Here is a 2,392-nt window from a genome sequence, read left to right as displayed (position 1 = left end):
AATTACGAATTTATCCAAGTAGGGTTTAAACACACGGTTCATAAGATCCATGGAACTCGCGGGAGCATTGGTTAGTCCAAAAGGCATAACACAAAATTGATAATGCCCATATAGAGTAATGCAGTCTTGGGAATGTCATCTTCATTAACGCGAGGTTGCTGATAACCCGAACGAAGATCGATCTTCGAGAAGCATGCAGCTCCTTGAAGTTGTTCTAATCGATCATCGTTGCGAGGGAGCGGGTAACGGTTCTTAACGGTGAGTTTGTTGAGTTCGCGATAATCGATGCACATGCGAAACGAATCATCCATCTTCTTCACAAATAGAAAAGGTGCGCCCTAAGTAGAAGAACTTGGGCGAATAAAACCCTTATCCAAGAGTTCTTACAATTGGCTTGAAAGCTCTTGCATCTCGGACGGTGTAAGACGATAAGGTGCTTTAGCAACGGGATTTGCTCCAGGTATGAGATCAATATGGAATTCGACTTGACGAACCGGAGGAAGTTGAGCAACGTCATCAAGAAAGACGTCGGGTAAACCACGCACAACTGGGATATCTTGAATCTTCTTTTTTTCACGATGCTTTTCTACCACAAGCGCCAAGAAGGCAACGTACTTCTTACGTAAATAACATTGAGCTCGAAAACTTGACATATGATTAAGCTTAGAAGTAGGCGCACTACCGAAAACTTTAAGAATGCGACCATCTTGGAGATGTATACAAAGAAGTTTCTCGAAACATACAACCTCGACATGATTTAGAGTGAGCCAATCCATTCCAACAATAACATCAAAACTACCCATTTGCATAGGAATAAGATTGATACGAAACTTGACCTTATTAAGAGTTAAGACACAACCCCGAATAACCAAATCAATACTAATAGAGTTCCCATTCGCTACTTCTATGGTAAAAGGCTTAGATAACCTATTCCGAGGCTTATCAATTATATACGCAAAATCCAACAAAATAAAACACTTATCGGCACCAGTATCAAACAACACCGAAGTAGAGTGATCATTAATAGAGAGCGTACCATTCACCACATCCCTACAACTCTGAGCTTACTTCACATGCATCATAAGAGCATGACCATTAGAACTTTAAGGGGTTTAAGCAACTTGGTTAGTTGGAGGAGCTTGGATAGCAGTGGCCTAAACGGTTGCATGAGGAGGTGCCATGAGTTGAGGGACTTGGGGAGTATAGGTGTGAGGTGCAAAATTTTATGGGATCGAAGGTTGGTAAGTTTAAACTTGGTAAGTTTGGCTAGTATAGTAAGGTGCGGGTATCACTTGGTCTTTGTGAGCATAGTAGGGTATAGGCATAACTTGGGCTTGATGGGCATGGGTTAGTAGAGGGCACATGTTGCGAAGATGACTAGGATCTCCATAATTGGAGCATGCACGGGTGTTCGGAGCATTGAGTTGAGCATATGGGGTATTTGTAGGTCTAGGAGCAGGCTGAGCAGAACGTTGTGGGATGGTCTGCGCACTAGGCGGTACACAACAAGTATTGGCAAGATGGCCTTAGCGATTACATTGAGTGCAAAGACGGAAAGGGGATTAAGCCGGATGATGGCGGTTACATATGCAGCACAACGGGTGAGGTCCGGCATAAGGTCTTTTGTTTGGAGCATTTTGGTATTGGGGTTGGTGATTGGCTTGGTTAACAGCATAGTTTTGGTGATTGGTTTTACGTTTGTGGTTGTTTTTCTTGTTGTTCTTGTGGTAGCGGTGAGAGTTGTTGTTTTAGGCAGGTTTAGGTTCAGCTTTGGCATCAGTGGAGTATTCGGCTTTGGTTTTCTCGACAGTAGGTTTGAAATCCTTTCGGGATAAGGTTCCATCTCGAGCATGGTTATCAGACAGCGAGGCAACAGGGGCAATAGCTTCCTCGATGGAAAGAGGATCTCGACTGACAACGGCATCACCGAAAATCGTGGGCAATCCCCGGATATACTTAGGGATACCGCGAGACCTAGGGGTCATAAGATGCGGTACTAGCAGACTAAGCTCTTTAAAACGATTCAAGTAAGTTGAGTTGTCACCACTAATCTGTTTGAGTTCCCAAAACTCCGTCTCAAGCCTTTGAAGTTCATGCTCGGGAAAAAACTCCTTCTTAAAAGCATCCTTGAGTTCCTCCCAAGGTATAGTCATAGCAACCTCAACGCCTTGGAGGGCTTTAAAACTGTTCCACCATGTGAGAGCTCCCTCCTCGAAGACGCTTGAAGCGAACTTAGTTCGTTTCTCGTCCGGACATTCATAGTGGATAAAAATGTTCTCCATCCTTTCGAACCACCGGAGGAGCTTGGTGGCATTCTCCTCACCAAGATACGGGGGTGGTTTAGCACTAGTAAAGTTCTTGTAGTAAAAGTTGCTCGGGGAAGATGAAGTAG

At 44.0% G+C, this 2,392-nt stretch overlaps 1 protein-coding gene across 1 annotated transcript; it reads right to left on the bottom strand.

Annotated features, from left to right (window-relative positions):
• Positions 1-383: 383 nt before the first annotated feature.
• On the bottom strand, positions 384-1,636 carry LOC143598390 (uncharacterized). The gene is made up of 2 exons (XM_077076617.1): positions 1,538-1,636; positions 384-1,058 (listed from the first exon to the last, which is right to left on the bottom strand). The coding sequence occupies exons 1-2, from the start codon at positions 1,634-1,636 to the stop codon at positions 384-386; spliced, it is 774 nt and encodes a 257-aa protein (XP_076932732.1).
• Positions 1,637-2,392: the final 756 nt, after the last annotated feature.

This window comes from Bidens hawaiensis, unplaced genomic scaffold (genome assembly GCF_021521415.1).
Source record: "Bidens hawaiensis isolate Kalapana, Puna unplaced genomic scaffold, B.hawaiensis_p1.1 tig00050017_1, whole genome shotgun sequence".
NCBI classification, from domain to species: domain Eukaryota; kingdom Viridiplantae; phylum Streptophyta; class Magnoliopsida; order Asterales; family Asteraceae; genus Bidens; species Bidens hawaiensis.
Note: the sequence above shows the minus strand (reverse complement) of the source record. Positions and strands in the feature narration are given on the sequence as shown.

Coding starts and splice junctions, on each gene's coding strand:
- LOC143598390 (XM_077076617.1), bottom strand. CDS start 1,636: ATGCTCCAAACAAAAGACCTTATGCCGGACCTCACCCGTTGTGCTGCA. Junction 1,059..1,537: donor TTTCCGTCTTTGCACTCAAT/GTAATCGCTAAG, acceptor AAGTAAGCTCAG/AGTTGTAGGGATGTGGTGAA.